Source organism: Mirounga leonina, unplaced genomic scaffold (assembly GCF_011800145.1).
Source record: "Mirounga leonina isolate KUSES-001 unplaced genomic scaffold, KU_Mleo_1.0 Mir_150, whole genome shotgun sequence".
NCBI lineage: Eukaryota > Metazoa > Chordata > Mammalia > Carnivora > Phocidae > Mirounga > Mirounga leonina.
In genome coordinates this window covers 26,280,355-26,295,432 of record NW_023270374.1, presented here as the reverse complement: position 1 = coordinate 26,295,432, position 15,078 = coordinate 26,280,355, and the positions used below count along the sequence as shown (strand labels likewise).

General features: G+C 36.0%; 1 protein-coding gene across 4 annotated transcripts in view; it reads right to left on the bottom strand.

Moving 5' to 3' along the window:
• Positions 1 to 15,078, bottom strand: part of ITCH (itchy E3 ubiquitin protein ligase) — a 121,088-nt gene that overhangs the window by 33,459 nt on the left and 72,551 nt on the right. For all 4 annotated transcript variants that reach the window (XM_035006145.1, XM_035006143.1, XM_035006146.1 and 1 more), the window contains 6 exons: positions 13,820 to 13,977; positions 12,200 to 12,389; positions 10,882 to 10,977; positions 8,778 to 8,952; positions 4,168 to 4,237; positions 924 to 1,008 (listed from right to left, as the gene is read on the bottom strand). In XM_035006145.1, coding sequence (XP_034862036.1) covers positions 924 to 1,008; positions 4,168 to 4,237; positions 8,778 to 8,952; positions 10,882 to 10,977; positions 12,200 to 12,389; positions 13,820 to 13,977 — 774 coding nt within the window. The remainder of the gene's footprint in view (positions 1 to 923; positions 1,009 to 4,167; positions 4,238 to 8,777; positions 8,953 to 10,881; positions 10,978 to 12,199; positions 12,390 to 13,819; positions 13,978 to 15,078) is intronic.

Here is a 15,078-nt window from a genome sequence, read left to right as displayed (position 1 = left end):
AAAGAAAGAAAGAAAGAAAGAAAGAAAGAAAGAAAGAAAGAAAGAAAAAGAAAAGAAAAGAAAGAATATACACAGTTACCAAACATTAAAAAGCCAAACTTGTCTTTGAAATACAAACTTCCAGTTATGAAATAAATGTCACAGGGATGTAAAGTACAGCAAAGGGAATATAGTCAGTAATACTGTAATAACTTTGGTGACAGAGGGTAATTAGATTTATTGTGGTGATACATTTATATTGTATATACATTATATACATCATAATGTATATAAATGTCAAATCACTGTTGTATACCTGAAACTAATACTGTATGTTAATTATACTTCAATAAAAAAGGAAAACTTGTAATAACAGTATGTGTCTCTTTATTAATATATTAACTAGCAAGTTCTTGCAATATGTGTAAATAGTATTTTGAGATAACTGCAACAACTGCAAAATGCTATTAAAAATCTATGATTTCTATACTGGTGGGAAAGTCCTAGGCACTGCTAATTCTACTATGGTTGTAGTTTATGATCACAATGGAAGGAAACATTCAAGTTCAGGTAAAGGTTAAAAAACTAAATCTGTATTTACTCCCCCTAAGTCACATATTTCCTGAATTTTCTCCAGTGATCTCAGGTTGTAAAACCCTGCTTTAGAATTACTAATCTGGACTTACTAATAATAAATAGGAATATTTGAATACATAGTATATTGGTATAAACCAATGACTTTTTTCCCCTACTCTCAAGAAACCCACATCCATTATACGACAGTAATAGTGTAATTTTTTTCTCTTTCTAAAGGATATGGGTGAGTAATGTTTAAGGACTTTGGGGAAAGAACTTGTAACTGGATTTTTTCCATAACTGAGTCAGAAAAATATAGTACAATCTTTAAGAGATTATCTATATACTAGTAACTGAAAGTTTCTTACCCTTGACTTCTGGGGTCTTCCCATTGTGTAATACGAGTGTTGTGGTTGACAAAATATACTCTACCATTGCTGTCTGTTCTCTTCTCTTAAAGAAAAAACAAAAAGGCAAAGCATTAGGGTTGGCATAGTCTTCTTCCACAAACTAAAATAAAATGTGCTGAATTTGCCCACTTCTCATTGCATTGATTTTATAGCTTTCAAATCACAACTTTAAAAGGTTTAATTTATTCTTTCACTTTTAAATTCATATACCTGCTAGAGTTATTCAAATATCATTACATTCTAGAAGCTAAACAGATTTAATTCACAATGCCTAGCCTACAGGATTTTTTTGTTCAATCTAACCAAAGGCAGCAAGAATAATTAATGTTTTAACTTTTCATACATGACCTCATTTTATCCTTAACAGTCCCAGGAGTAGATGGTTTATCTTGAAGATAGGGAAACTTGGGACAGGTTAAGTGATCTGCCCAAAATCTCAGAATTGAGTAGCAGTGATAGGATGGAAAGTCAGGTCTCTATTCAGGCATTTTTTTGCATACCACATCACCTCCTTTCTTACAATATAATGGGGGGAGGGATACAACTTGTTTCTTTGTCATATGCTAGGCGTTATTCAACTACGGAAGACACGGTTTCAAAATATATCCTCTTCCTTAATACACTCAGTTCCCAAATCCTAAATATGTAGAATAATGTTCTACACAAAGGCCTGGCAAAGGGCTCAGTGAAACTGCTACTTCTTTCCCCCATCTACCTTTGCTTTAGGATTCTTCTTGTTGTCTTATTCCTGCTCTACAAAATTTCTCCTGTATTCCTCAGCTTTCTCAGTAAGGTTTAGAAGACATATGGATATCATTTTCTCTTTTAATAACAGAAAAGTCCTTGAAAATTTAAGTTCTGCTGTTTTGAACTACTGAATTCTCTATTCCATTACCAATTAATTCTTCAACAAAAGATAATTCCTGTACCTGAATTTTTTTAGATGTCTTCAAATGAGGTAAGTCAAGTAATGAAGAATATAGAATGGATTCCAACATTTTTAAAAGCATAGTTTCTAAAAATTAGCAATTTCAAACAAAATTTTAAGGTTAAATTCTAAGCTGATAAAGCCATTTTTTTTATCCCTTTGATATCTTTTTTTTTTTTTAAGATTTTATTTATTTATTTGACAGAGAGAGACACAGCGAGAGAGGGAACACAAGCAGGGGGAGTGGGAGAGGGAGAGGCAGGTTCCCGCGGAGCAGGGAGCCCGATGCGGGGCTCGATCCCAGGACCCTGGGATCATGACCTGAGCTGAAGGCAGACGCTTAACGACTGAGCCACCCAGGTGCCCCTGATATCTATTTTTCAAATAACAATTATTTAGATCCTTTGGCTCTTTCTCTGAGCAAGCTATTGCAGGACAAGTCTTTAGCCAAATTATATAGTTTTGTCAAATTAGTATTTGGTGACTTTTAACTGTATCTCCAGCACTAACTCCATGATTTCGAGTATTGTGGTGATATGGGAGGTTAGAAGGGATATACTGGTGAGTATCCTGAACCCCATCCTAACATCTCAGCTACTTACCTCACTTGAGCCTAAAATGGAAACAGAACCCCAAGTGTGCGTAATATACAGATAAATGGGATTCTGCATCTTGTGACACATTGTGAATATTAACACTGGCTTCACTGGTCATGGCATCTTGAGTGTGAAAAGTAACCAACTTTAAGTCTGTCTCTAAGGCAAAAAGAAGCATCCACAGTGGTACAGCTGGCTACATAATAATGTTAGTTAATATTCTTGGCAGTCACACAAATATAAAATTTTAAAATATATTTGTATCCAAAAAATTTTTAAAGTAATTTTTATAATCTAAAAATAATACCCTAAGTGCATATCTGCCACGTAAGTTCAGACTTCAGGGCCAGAAATTTTCTCTTCAAAAATTAACATGAAGCAGGATAAATTCAATAGAAAACTTCTTTTCTATATATGTTCTAAGTATGTACTGCTGATATCAGCATTTCTTGGAAGAAGCTGTGAAAAACAACATTTCAAAAGGTGGATGCACTTGCAAATGAAGGCTCATCTGCTTTTAATGAGAGGAAATACTGTGGCTTTAGAGCTGATTTTACTTTGTTGAAAAAAGTCACATGATAAACAATACTGAGATTACTGAATAGCAAAGTGAATGCAGATTAGAGCCCTTCCTGACTTGATGAATAAAACAGTAAAAAAACAGAAGCTTCTTGCTGTTCTATGTATTCACAGCAACTCTCAAAAGGAGAAAGTATCTTTATACTTGATGGGTAAAACCAGCTATATAAAGCCCTATTAGACTACACTGTTGAACCAAAACCATTCTTTTTCTCCAGCCTCTTTAGTTTGCATGTATTAAAAATTCTTCATTGTCAGCTTGTGAGGTGGTAATGTCTGGTCCTAGCACATGAAGTCTGAAAGTATGAGGAAGCTGGATTTAAAATACATATCATGGAGGCACATGGGTGGCTAGGTTGGTTAAGCATCTGACTCGATCTCAGCTCAGGTCTTGATCTCAGAGTCTGAGTTCAAGCCCCACACTGGGCTCCACGCTGGGCGTGGAGCCTATTTAAAAATAAATAAATAAATAACGTGTCACAAAAATAATGCTGTCTATTTCAGAATGTAAACATAGATTATAAATTGGGGTTTTAGTTTCTGGGTCAATCCTGAAGATATGTCAGGTAGGGTTTCATCTGTTACAGTACCAGTGTTGTCACTCATTACACAAATAAGGCATGTGCCCCAAAGGCAGAGAATTGTAAAGCAGTGTTCAATCTAAGTAACAGGGTGATCATGAACTCATCTAGGAAGGGGGGTACACCTCAACTTCAGAAGTGTGAAACCTAAAAATAAGCAGAATGTAAAATAAGCAAGGCAAAATTCTGATAACCTGGGTAAGCTGGGATTGGGTCTTTAGAGACAATATTTTAGGGAAGTGTTGCTGGCTAAAGTTAGGAAAAAGAGCAAGATCCTAATGATGACAAAAATATTTTTAAACTTTAAAAGAGTAAAATAATTCTGAATTCCAATAAAAGTTAACTATTAAGACAGTCAACTTAGAACTTCTAGGAAATTTAATACCTGTTTGGCACTCTGAATTAAATTAACACATCCAAAAACTTCCCACATATTCACTCAAGCAAGGGCAGGCTATCATCTATAAATATCTGAATTTTAAAATGACAAATGCAATGAAAAAAATCATGTGACTTACCCCATCCAGGTGGCAGGGGACCAAGGGGATCAAATTCTTTATTTTGTGATGTAGTAAACAAATCTTGATTCTAAAAAGAATAACAACAGCAACAACAAAAAGGTGAATTAATGAACAACCTAACTAGATAACCTGAAAGCAAGGTTACAAGTTCTGGTAGGTCTTCCCTGGTCATGTGCAATGTAACACAGAGTTCACATCTTAGAGATGTGTCACACAGTCAACAGATATATGCCAATACACTCTGGAGAAAGAAAAAAAAAATCTTTGTAAACATTAATGCTTGAAATTATTTGAAATTCAAATATTACAAATACATAATCCTCACCCTCAAATGATCGTTTTCTTCTTCAGCTATAACTCAGTAAATTAGAGAAATACATAAATCCCCAAAGAGTCATTTATAAACAACAGTACCCAGAGTCATCAGATGGCTGAGACTAACCTTGTATTTCTAACTCAAAAAGAAAGAATCATATACAAAACATGGGGTATATACAAACATTGTGGAAAAAGAGTTGCAGGAGCAGGAAGAACAGGCTGTCAGATGAGTGAAAGGAAAGAATTCCAGTTGGAAAGAGTTGATAAATCTAGATCTGTAAAGAAGACTTCTTAAACTTCTGGTTTCAAATGACCACACTGGTAGAGACAGAAGTCTGGCTAGATAAAAGGAAACCATTTGGAAAAATGAGTCAACCATTAAAATAAGAGAAGCAGAAGCCATAGCGACTATGTAGGGTTAATGGGTATGTTTTGGTTTAAATGTATAATAAAGTGGAGATAACATGGTCTCTCAGGAAGATTTGGTTAAACCCTTTCTCCTTTAGTAAGATAAAATGAGTAAATAATAGATTCTGCTTTTTTTTTTTTTTTAAGATTTTATTTATTTGACAGAGACACACAGCAAGAGAGGGAACACAAGCAGGGGGAGTGGGAGAGGGAGAAGCAGGCCTCCTGCTGAGCAGGGAGCCCGATGCGGGGCTCGATCCCAGGACCCTGGGATCATGACCTGAGCCGAAGGCAGACGCTTAACGACTGAGCCACCCAGGTGCCCCCTAACTGCTTTTTAAACAAAAATTATTAATGGAAAAAATATATGAGTAAAATAAGGAGAGTGACCCCTATATACCTAGCACCAAGATTCAACAATTATCAAGACTGCCAAATTTTCTCTTCCCTCTTCTTTGCCGAGTCATGGAGTCATTTCACCCCTCTGTATTTGAGCAGGTCTTTCTAAAATTTGTGGACATCTTCTCACATAACCACAATATTGTTAATCACATCTACCAAAGAATCTATGTTAATTTTATCATCTAATAACTGGTCACTAATTAAATGCATTTGATTATTTGTTCAAGTCAAAATTCAAACAAAGTCCTCACATTACATTTGGTTGAGTCTCTTAAGTCTCTATCTATAGCAGTTCCCCCTATTGTTTCTGGGGTTTTTTGCCCATGTTATTGACTTATTACAGAAACTGGGTAACTCACTGAAAGTTTTAAAGCATATGACAGATATTCTATTTCTGATTAAACAGCTCTTGGAATATAGACCTATCAAGAACTGGCCTTGCTCCTCCTGATAGACACAATTATGAAAAGTAGTGAGAGCAGAAAGACCAGGAAGAAACACTATAAAAGGTATGAATACTGGTTATGGAAAAGATCTAAAAAGTCTGGCATATGACAAACTATTATGATAATTTTCTAAGACCCAAGCCCATCCCAAGTCTAAGACCCAAGGCTCTTCCCTAGTTAAATAAACTGGGGACATGACATTGAAGCCATGGGTGGGAAAGAGCCATTACACAGTGTTCCAACATCAACCATTTCCATTCTGAGGTTAAAAATGCTAGGTGTAGGGATGCTTGGCTGGCTCAGTTGGTAGAGCATGTGACTCTTGATCTTAGGATTGTGAGTTCAAGCCACATGTTGGGTGTGGAGCCTACTTAAGAAAAAAAATAAAAGTTAGGTGTATGAGAGTCTACCAGGGGAACAAAGGCCACTTTATAATACTTTATGCCAACACTCCACCACTTTTTAAGCAGCTGATAGTAAGAATGTTTAATTCATTCAATTCAGTTAATATTGCTGTCTGTGTTAAAGGTAGCTAAAATAGACTGTTTAAGTTATGATTTAAAACTATTCTATAACAACAGCAAAGTGGAAGAATTAAAAAAAAAAATGGTCAGATTATTTTGGATAAGAGTAAAAAAAAAAAAAAAGAACATGGACAATGAGATAAAAAGCTGCAATTCAAGAAAAGTTCCAAAGACTCTGAGCATCAAATTGGTGAAGTTTACAATGAAGCAATATATACTGTTGGTGCCCTGGAAATATATGCTAAATCAGTCTTTTAAAAGAATGTTTTAAAAGATGATGTACTGTAAAAGTAAGATAAAGAGCACATTTACAATGTGAATATGAGGGAAAGAAAAAATGAAAACTAACATTTCTATCCATCTAATATGTGCTAAACATATTAGGAACTTTGTTTTACAGAATCCTCAAAAAAATTCCTGAGGAAATTTAATTATACTTTTTACAGATAAAGTAAATGAGTCTTGATGAGGTTAAGTAACTTTCTCAAAGTCATATACAGAAAGTAACTGTATCACCAGGATTCAAACCCAGATGTGTCTGACTCCAAAGCCCATGTTCTTTCCAATGGAGACCCATGTGGAAAATAGCTTTAAAGAAGGCAGGCAAGCTAGGCATTCAAACCTAGAAGAAATTTGGCCAGGTATACCAAAGCTGATTATAATTTAAAAGAAAGGAAGATGTTAAACAGCATAGAAAAAAAAAATGAGTAGGGTAAGATAGACAAGAGACAAATTAATTTCACTTCTAAAACCACTGGGAAGAAATAAAATGACAGCTGCCTAGAGAAGGTGGCAGGAAAAATCGTTATATGCAAGAATCTTAGTCATAACTAGGTAGTGAAGGGAAGGCTGGTAATAAAGATGAATTTTTTTAAAATTTTAAATCAATGAATAAAAACTATTATGGTCATGAGATCCAAGAAATAGACAGGAATACGGAGAAAAGGGGGGGAAATAATGCTCAGAGAGGACAGTAATTTAATCCGATGTATTTTTTTTTTTTTAAGATTTTATTCATTTATTCGACAGAGAGTGACACAGCGAGAGAAGGGACACAAGCAGGGGGAGTGGGAGAGGGAGAAGCAGGCTTCCCGCAGAGCAGGGAGCCTGATGCGGGACTCGATCCCAGGACCTTGGGATCATGACCTGAGCCGAAGGCAGACGCTTAACGACTGAGCCACCCAGGCGCCCCTAATCCGATATATTCTAACAGAGAGGATACCAAAGGTGGTAGAGGGGAAGAGATGAAAATGGAGGTCAGCTTCTCTTGAACTCTTGGAGAGTTGATTTTCTTCGGTCTAAGTTCTTTTTTTTAAGATTTTATTTATTTATTTGACAGAGACAGAGAGAGCGAGAGCGAGAGCACAAACGGGAACAGCAGAGGGAGCGGGAGAAGCAGGCTCCCCGCTGAGCAGGAAACGTGATGAGGGACTCAATCCCAGGACCCTGGGATCATGACCTGAGCCGAAGGCAGACGCTTAACTGACTGAGCCACCCAGGCATCCTTTTAGTTTAAGTTCTAAATATTACTCAAATGAATCCCTTTTGTTTGGCCCATAGAATCATATCTCTGCAAGGACTATTTTCCTTTCCTCAGAGAAAAGATCTGTAATACTTTATGATTTGAGAGACTATAAAATTCCTAGCACCAAAGACTGCGTTAACAAAACATTAATGTATTTTGGTTAACTTATAGCTATTATTGCAATATTACTCTAAAGAAAAATATGTACAAACTTAAACCATTTCCACAAAGGAAATGCACACCAAAGGTAATATAGTTTTGAAGCTAGAATAATATTTTTAGCATATTCATATAAGGAATCAAATTCCTTTAGTCTCCCAGAGCACCAATTAATTAGGTAAACTGTACTTTCATATGTTACAAAGTGATTCAATTCTGTCATTAGTTCTATATAACCACTTAATAGTCAGATGCTCTTAGAGCCAAACCTTCAAATATTCTGCCAAGCTAGGGAGTATTAAATTTAGAACTGTTTTAATTCTCTTCAAACCACTTGGGTTTATTTTTACTATCCTTTTGTCCATGAATTTTAAGTTGTCCTAACTTCTTTTTTATTTTTGACATTAACAAAGCAAAGGAGGTTGAACTTTAGAAGTTTTCAAAGAGGTAAGAATAGATCACATGCACAGAATACTCAAGACAAGGTCTAAACATAATATCTATCAACAGCAACAACTTGGTGCCCTCTTGTCTTTTTTTTTTTTTTTTAAGATTTATTTATTTATTTGAGAGAGCGAGAATGAGAGAGAGAGTACATGAGAGGGGGGGAGGGTCAGAGGGAGAAGCACACTCCTCGCTGAGCAGGGAACCCAATGTGGGACTCGATCCCGGGACTCCAGGATCATGACCTGAGCCGAAGGCAGTTGCCCAACCAACTGAGCCACCCAGGTGCCCCTTACTTGTCTTTTATTACTTAACATTTCACTTGCAAAAAAAGGTTAAAAACAAATACTTATTAAGTTTATAGTGTAACAGACTACTTACCCCATAAATAAATCTCTGGTTAAACTGCTGCATTGCTCCTTGCAGCTGACTACGTTGGAGCTGCCACTGTTCATAGTTCCGGACAGATTCCAACGTTGGCCTCTGCCACGTTGTTGTTCTTGTGAAATGGTCAACATAGTAAATACGTCCCATGTTGTCAACCCGCCGTTCCCAGCTAAATCAGGACAAAAACAACCTAATTCAATAATTACTTATGATCTAGATATGAACTAAATAGAACTTCATCTTGGCCCTGGTGCAGGTTTGGTAAGATTTTACCTTAAAGTACTTTTGATTTACCTGAACTCTTTTATTTTATATATTTTTAAATGGTCCTTAAGTGAACACAAAAGAAATGTTTTTAAAAATTTTTCCTTAAAATTTAAGATGTATCAGGTTTTAAAAATACAGTGTATATTTAGTGAATAAGTCTCAAATAGTAATTAAGAAAAAAGTTCTCATTTTCTTTCCAACGTTCTTTTGACTGTTGAAATCCTAATAGGGAGGGACACAATTGTATATACAGCTTTTCAGAAATATCAAAAAGCACTTTTACCACAAAATTATAATTGATCATTTCAAATGGGTGCATAAAATTTTTTTTTAATTTATTTATTTTAGAGAGAGAGAAAGTGCGCAGGGGGTGGAGGAGAGGGAGAGACAGAATTCCCCACTGAGCGTGGAGCCTGACATGGGGCTTGATCTCACAGCCCTGAGAACATGACCTGAGCTGAAATCAAGAGTTGGCTGCTTAACTGACTGAGCCACCCAGGCGCCCCTCAAATGGGTGCATAATATTAAGTAAACATTAATAACTTGTTGATTTCTACTTTGTTTATGGTTATTTCCAATATTCTCGTTTTATAAATAGTAAAATAATAAATACCTTTAATACATCAATTTTTTTCTTCCTTTGCATTACTTCTTTAGGATAAATTTCCTGGAGAGGATTACTAAGGGTATGTGCATTACTATAGTTAGATATACTTTCTGTAAGAGTTGCAACTAATTTATACTACCACTAGCAATATTATGTGGTAAAGTTCCTCTACAATCTCACCAATACTGGATACTATCTGCTAATTTAATAAGTAAAACAGTATCTTTTAGGTGTGTATTTGAGATCATAGCAAGATTAAATATTTCCCTATGTTTGCTACTGAATTCCCTTGAACAAAAATATTTTCTTCCAGGGCGCCTGGGTGGCTCAGTTGGTTGGGCGACTGCCTTCGGCTCAGGTCATGATCCTGGAGTCCCAGGATCGAGTCCCACATCAGGCTCCCTGCTCGGCAGGGAGTCTGCTTCTCCCTCTGACCCTCCTCCCTCTCATGCTCTCCTGTCTCTCATTCTCTCTCTCTCAAATAAATAAATAAAATCTTTAAAAAAAAAATTTTTTTTCTTCCATTTTCTATAATGTAAATGTTAAATGTTTAACATCATGCATTAATATATCCTTTAATTCCCTAACTATTCTGCAGTGACTTCACTATATATTATAAAGTTTTTTTATATAATAGGGACTTTATCTTCATATATTATGACAGGCTTTAATAATTCTTATTCGGTTAAATAATTACTCTTGAAGAAACTAATTCTAAAACCTTGTGGTTTTAGCCGGGTAAAATACAGAAAGGAAAACATGGAAATAGCAAGACCTATGAAATCTTTAGGTCAGAAATGAATAAAAATAAATCATTCACCATGCTCAATCAATTCTCTCTTCTTTTTTTTTTTTCCCCTAAAGATTTTATTTATTTATTTGAGACAGAGAGAATGAGAGAGAGAGAGCACATGAGAGGAGGGAGGGTCAGAGGGAGAAGCAGGCTCCCTGCCGAGCAGGGAGCCCGATGCGGGACTCGATCCAGGGACTCCAGGATCATGACCTGAGCTGAAGGCAGTCGCTTAACCAACTGAGCCACCCAGGCGCCCCTCTCCCTCTTCTTTCTAATTTGCACCTACCACAACACAAAGTGGATACTTTATGGAAACTTCAGAAAAGACTGAAAGGAAGAGGAAAACTACTAGGGATATAGGGGAGATTTTGTACAGATATAATATTCTATAGTTCTGAATACTTTTTTTCTTCTTTAATTCAGATACTTACCCAGGAGGTAGAGGTTCTGGTCTATCCCAGGTTGTTCTTTTTTCAATATGATCTACATAGTAAACTCGTCCATGCTGGTCCACTCTCTGCTCCCAACTTAAACACAAAATTTAAAAGGCACTTATCTTTGATATTTTCTCTTATATGACCATATTACAGAACTGAGGCAAATAAGCATGTCAATATAAAAAGAAGATACCAAAAGAATTTAGGAATAAAGTCAAGAAATGTTATCCTGAGGATGACAGAGTGGGTAAGACTTCTTCTGCAGCAGTATCTGCTCAAGAGATGCCTTGTATTTGTAAAGAGGTTTGAGGTATATGCACTCAGGAGACAAAGTCTACCTCAATCTGATTGTGGTATATGAAAGACTTGGTGAAAAAAAAAATGCTGTAATTAATGTTTTGAAATCTGAAGAAAGACTGAGCTGCTAACTGAAAGGCAAAACACAATGTGTTCTAGAAGAACTGAAATGAAAGACTAAGATTTTATCAGATGTGTCTCTGCATAGTCTAACAGACAAAATCAATCTGGGTATTCTAATCTCCTTGATAGGTTAATCCCCAAAGAGAAGAAGACAGGAATAAACCATCACAGCTTAGAAGTACCAATCACTTTGGAGAGCACAAGTTTCTGTTTGCTAATCCCTTGCACAAATAATTTTCTAATTTGGCTTCCCATGTAGGTTTCGCAAAAGGAAAATGGCCCAACTACCCACAGTAATATCTGTTTAGCAATTAAAATTTTCATCATAAGGGTTTATTAATTTATCAAGCAATTAATTTTAATTAGATTCCAAGCCCTGGATTAATTGAATGCCACAATGTATATAAGTATGTAAACTATTAGAGCATTAAATTTCTAAAATAACTAGAAGAGATTAAAATGGGATTATGAGTACTAATTTTCTCAGTTTTTAAAAATTATTACTACTTTGCTATAATGACTTTATGCTGGAAAAATTTTATTTTAAAAAGTGTTTTTCCCCCCTTCAAAGAGAAAGCAATCTGAATTAGGTGACTATTTTATACTACATGGCATTGGTTAACCTACTATGGTTCAGAGTCCTTCAATTAAAAACAAACAAAAAAACCCCACAAAAAAACAAAAACCTTTGCCCTGGAAATGAGGAGGGGGTGGATTTCTAATGTGGTGAGTTTTTTTGGTTCAGTATGACTCTAGACACAGCACCCCCAAAATCAGTTACCATTGCTTGAAGATGGTTTTTCAAAGAATGGAGTTCAGTATTATTTTCCTTATTGGTAAGTATATGCAGAAGCCGAAAGCAAACAAATAGTAACCAAAAACAGTTACTTACCCAGGTGGTAGGGGAGCCTGAGGTACAGAATTTAATGGCCTAGGGCCTGAGCCTCCAGATATAGTCAGAGGAATTATTAATCCAGATGTTGCTCCTTCAGATGTATTTGAATTTATATTTGTTGGCGGCAGAGAGCCTGTACTGGATCCATCACTTTCAGAAGTGGCAGATGGTGAACCATTGACAGATGCTATAAAAGATTTGTGGGAAACAACAATCTTTTATTTTCAGATAAGTTCAGGACAGAATTTTAACTTTAAAAAATAAAAAGGTAGGGGCGCCTGGGTGGCTCAGTCGTTAAGTATCTGCCTTCGGCTCAGGTCATGATCCCAGGGTTCTGGGTTCGAGCCCCGCACTGGGCTCCCTGCTCAGCAGGAAGCCTGCTTCTCCCTCTCCCGCTACCCCTGCTTGTGCTCCCTCTCTCGCTGTGTCGCTGTCAATAAATAAATAAAATCTTTTTAAAAAATAAAAAAATAAAAAGGTAGATGACAAACAAATTTTAAGATGGATATGCAGGTGAAAATTACTTAAACTTTTTAAATAATTTTTTAGGTTCCATCTACCCTATGTCTCTTTATTAATTATGAAGCACATACAAATTCTGATTTCCTGATACAAGAAATAAAAACTATTTAAAAAAATAAGAAGGAAAGCACTGATATCATTTGGTATTATAAGTTCATTTTGTAATTTTCCAGATCCTTAAAATTGTCTTTTCTATGAAACCCTGAAGATCAAAGACCAATTTTTGATGTTAGTTAAAATACAGAAGATCTGACTGTTAAGCAACTACATTCTTATAGAACAGTTATAAAGTACATATCACATTTTCAAGAAAGACTTGACAAAACAATTCCTCAGGGAAGTCACCAATATTTTGATAAAGTAGTATATAATCTTAAAGGCTAGGAATATATTATTAACACATTTTCTACCAAAAAAGGGGGGAAGATGTGTAATTAAAAACAAAGTCGTTTACTAAAATGACTTGTAGACAACTAATTTACTTTTCCAATAATATCTGGTTTAAGTATTTCATATTGCCTGTCTACATATAGAAGGAAAAGTGAAAGATTAAATCTTCTATTCTGGGTGATCGGGAAATTCTATCTATAGATGTTTATATTTTTACTACATGAAATATGTTCATTTGTTGTATAATTTTTGCTTCAAAATGTGAGTATCATTTAGCATTGTTGGGTTACTTGCCATTTCTAATTGTCTTTTAAAGGATATAATGATAATAAGCAAGCAGATCCTTGACAGTATGACATGCTTATGTCCACACTATTACAAACGCTGCCGAAAAGTTGCAATTTTATCTATACTGCCTATACTTTTAATAATGCACTTATGGTTCTCTTTTTTTTTTTTTCCTCACTCTCAATAAAGCACTTACCTCAAGAACTTCACCCTGGAGGAAAAACTTAGGGAAAAGGCACACATTAGTCTACCTATAGAAAGATCATTCTTGGCCAAAACTTAAATGTAAAAATACAGCTAGAACACAGACCTAAAAGGGTCTTTTGACACTTACCTGAGGATCAATTCCCAAACAGAATATTATTTACAATCACAGTATGGACAGCTACATCCCTAGTGTATGGCTAGAATACGCACCTGGTCTACGTGGGGTAGGTGGAGGTGGTCGTGAAGGTCTTGGAGGCCTAGAAGGTTTAAAACCACCATTTGAGAGTGATGGAGAATTATTCCCATTGACCTTCCTATTTTCACCAGCCCCTGCATCCTCAGGCTCATCTGATCCATTTGTGTTTGTTCTGAGTAAGAAAGGGTGAAACGGAAGGGAAAACAAATGCTCTTTGAATTTAACAAAAATAAGAAGACCAGAACTTAAAATTTCTGGCCAGCCTTATCAAATACATAAATAGCCCTTGGGTAGAGTCTTATATACAACCCCCAGAGCCCACCCAGATATAGAGTAAGGGGTTGCCGAAGGGCACAGAAACACTTGTGAACCTTCAAAACTATCAGGTATGGTGATTCGGATTTCAAGTAAGTCTTTGGAGGCCCTATAAGCAGGAATAGAGTCAAATTCTCAAAATCCCAATGCCTTAGAAAGGGCACTATTTTATTATGAGCACAGATAACATCACCATCATTTTCTTGGTTTCCACTGGCTCTTGGTATTATTCAATTTTGGGACAGGGCTGACTGTTCTATGGCAGAAGAAAGAAGTACTTATATCCTAGAGAGAAGATGCTTTCTCTCCAACCCAGGAAATGGTATACAAAACGCTGAAAATTAGTATCTAGAGCAGAGGTGCCCACAGACCTTTTTTTAAAAAGGAGGTATCATTTCTTCAAAGCAATGACATTAATTGAGGGAAAGAAAAGAAAGGGGAAAACAGTAACAGGAAACGTCAGATTGAAAGTCATTACTATGGTCAGCTAAATATAGTTGATTCTTTTCCCAGAGGGATCTTGTCATGAATTAGAAAGCAAAGAGTGAGTGTAACCAGTTTGAAGATGCCTCAGCTAAGACTCTGCTATCTACTACCTGGTAAGCAGCAAACTACTACACAGTATTAATTCTTTACTGGACCTTCAAAATAAGCCTGAACAAAGTAAAATCTAATTGATTCAAGAAATTAAAATTGACAGACAGCACCACATATTAAATCATTTTCAAACTATGTTCCCCTAAAGTTCTTTAGGGCCTTTCTATTCAAAGTATAGTCTTAAAACAGAAGCAAGGGCAACATATAAGAGCTTATTAGAAATGCATAATCTAGGGGCAACTGGGTGGCTCAGTTGCTTGGTTTTGGCACAGGTCATGATCTTAGGGTCTTGGGATCAGGATTGAGCCCTGCATCAGGATCCGAGTCTGCCTGTTCCTCTCCTCTCCCTCCTCCTCTGCCC